General features: G+C 64.3%; 1 protein-coding gene across 1 annotated transcript; it reads right to left on the minus strand.

Annotated features, from left to right (window-relative positions):
- Positions 1–424: 424 nt before the first annotated feature.
- Positions 425–1,604, minus strand: LTB4R2 (leukotriene B4 receptor 2; the record flags this gene model as incomplete). The annotated part of the gene is made up of 1 exon (XM_082648150.1): positions 425–1,604. Exon 1 carries the CDS (start codon positions 1,490–1,492, stop codon positions 425–427), a length of 1,068 nt encoding a protein of 355 aa, XP_082504276.1. The 5' UTR covers positions 1,493–1,604.
- Positions 1,605–2,125: the final 521 nt, after the last annotated feature.

Genomic DNA, 2,125 nt, shown 5'->3' on the forward strand with positions numbered 1-2,125 from the left:
AGCTAAAGAGTAACCAAGATTGCTTAACTCTTTCAGGCCTGTTTATGCTGTTTCCCCAGCCTGTTCATTGTTTGCTTATTTTCCTTGCTTATCACAAAAGTCTCATTTCTATTTTTGCTGAAACATAATGACCACCCAGTGTATTTCACAATAGCTATTGGCAACAAGTAAGCAGCTCTGGCACCTGGGCACATGCCAACCTGCAAGTACATGATACTCCTTAACACTGACCATCACCACTCAAAGTCCCTCAGTTTGAGGAACCTGGGCCTGCCCCAGATGTATGATAATTCTGCCCAGACAGGTCAAAACTATGGTCAGAGAAGGATCCCCAAACTGTCCACAGTGGTTCCCTGAGTTCTGGGAGGCGATGTAAGGGGATAGGGGAGAGCAGGCCCGGTTGTAGGGTTTGACGTCAAGGGTCTCATCCCTGACTGTCCCTCTCCGCCCCGCCCCCAGGGTCTCCATTGCCACGGCCCTGCCCCAGCACTTTGAGCCGAGTGCTAGCTCGGAGCTCCATGGCCCCCACCCTAGACTGGACGCCCCATCGGGCCTCTCCGGAGCCCTCGAAGAGCCGCGTGAGGAAGCGGGGACCCGCCCGGGGCAGTAGATCCCCGGCGGTGAAGAGGTAGAGCAGCGGGTTGACGCTGGAGCTGAAGAAGGCCAGAGCCGTGGTTCCGGCTCGCGCCGCCTGGCCCGCCCCGCCCAGGCTCGCCAAGGCTCCTTCGGGCGGAGCCAGCGCGGCGAGCGCCTGCAGTACGTTGACAGCGTGGTAGGGCGCCCAGAGCAAGCCAAAGGCCAGCACGATGGCGACCACCAGCCGGCCCACCCGCGCCCCGTGCCGCCTGGCGCCCCAGCGGGTGCCCCGCAGCCGCACCAGCGTCACGCCGTAGCAGCCGAGCACCAGCCCGAAGGGCAGCACGAAGGCGGTCAGGGTCTCCAGGCTCAGGTGGGCGGCGGCGTGGGCGGGCGACGGGTGGCACAGCTGGCACACGCGGTCCGCCCAGAGGTGGCGGTACACGGCGGCCGGGCTGGCGAGCACCAGGGCGGCCAGCCAGACGGCCAGCAGCAGGCGGCGGGCCAGGGCCGGGCTGCGCAGCTGGGGCGCCAGGAAGGGGCGGGTGATGGCGAGGCAGCGCTGCAGGCTGAGCAGGCCGGTGAGCAGCACGCTGGCGTACATGCTGAGCGCGCACACGTAGTACACGGCCTTGCAGCCCGCCTGGCCCAGCGGCCAGGCCTGCCGGGTCAGGAAGGTCACGAAGAGCGGCGTGAGCAGCAGCACCGAGCCGTCGGCCAGCGCCAGGTGCAGCACGAGCGTCGCCGCCAGCGGTCGCCCCCGTGCGGGCCGCCAGCCCGCCAAGCTCCACACCACGAAGCCGTTGCCAGGCAGCCCCAGCAGCGCCGCCAGCAGCAGGAAGACTGTGCCTGTGACCCGCGAGGTCTTCCAGCTCAGCAGCGTCTCGTTTCCCGGGGGACCGTAGCAAACCGACATCCCTAGGCGCCTACGGGAGGCTGGAAAGAGCCATGGAGCGCTTTCAGGTGGGGCAAAAGCCCATGTTACGCCTGATGCCGGTGAGAAGGGACTGTGCCTCCCTCACTCCTCTGCAGCCTGCCTCTCTTCTGTCTGGGAGCTTCTGTCTCTTCCTCCAGGACCCCAGACCCAGCTCAAACACTACTTCCTGGAACCCAAATCCCCTGCTCTGGGTCAGCCGACCTCCCCAGTCCTGACTCCCAGGCTGTCACTGCCTCCACCTTCCACCCTCCTAACCTGGCCTCTCCTTCTTCGTCCAGCCCCGTTGCCTATACCTCAGGGCAAAAGTGAGTGGAAGGGAGTATGGTCTCATGGGCAGATCTACTTACCCAGCTGGGAGCGAGCAGGGTTGGGGGCCCTCCAGGGGCCTGGGGAAGCCCAAAGGCAAAGGGGCAGTGGGCCAGGTGCCTAATCCTGTCCTGTGCCTGTCAGGTTGTCAGAGGGTGAGGCGAAAACAGGGAGGGACAAGGTGGGGCTCCTCTCGGGCCTTTCCTGGGGCCCCTCCCTCACTCTGCTGCTTCCCATCACTAACACGTCCAGGCGTGTGAGAGCCCGCCTCCCCAGGAAACAGGATAAGCTGAAGGGGTGCAGATA

Source organism: Grampus griseus, assembly GCF_964374135.1.
Source record: "Grampus griseus genome assembly, chromosome: 2".
NCBI classification, from domain to species: domain Eukaryota; kingdom Metazoa; phylum Chordata; class Mammalia; order Artiodactyla; family Delphinidae; genus Grampus; species Grampus griseus.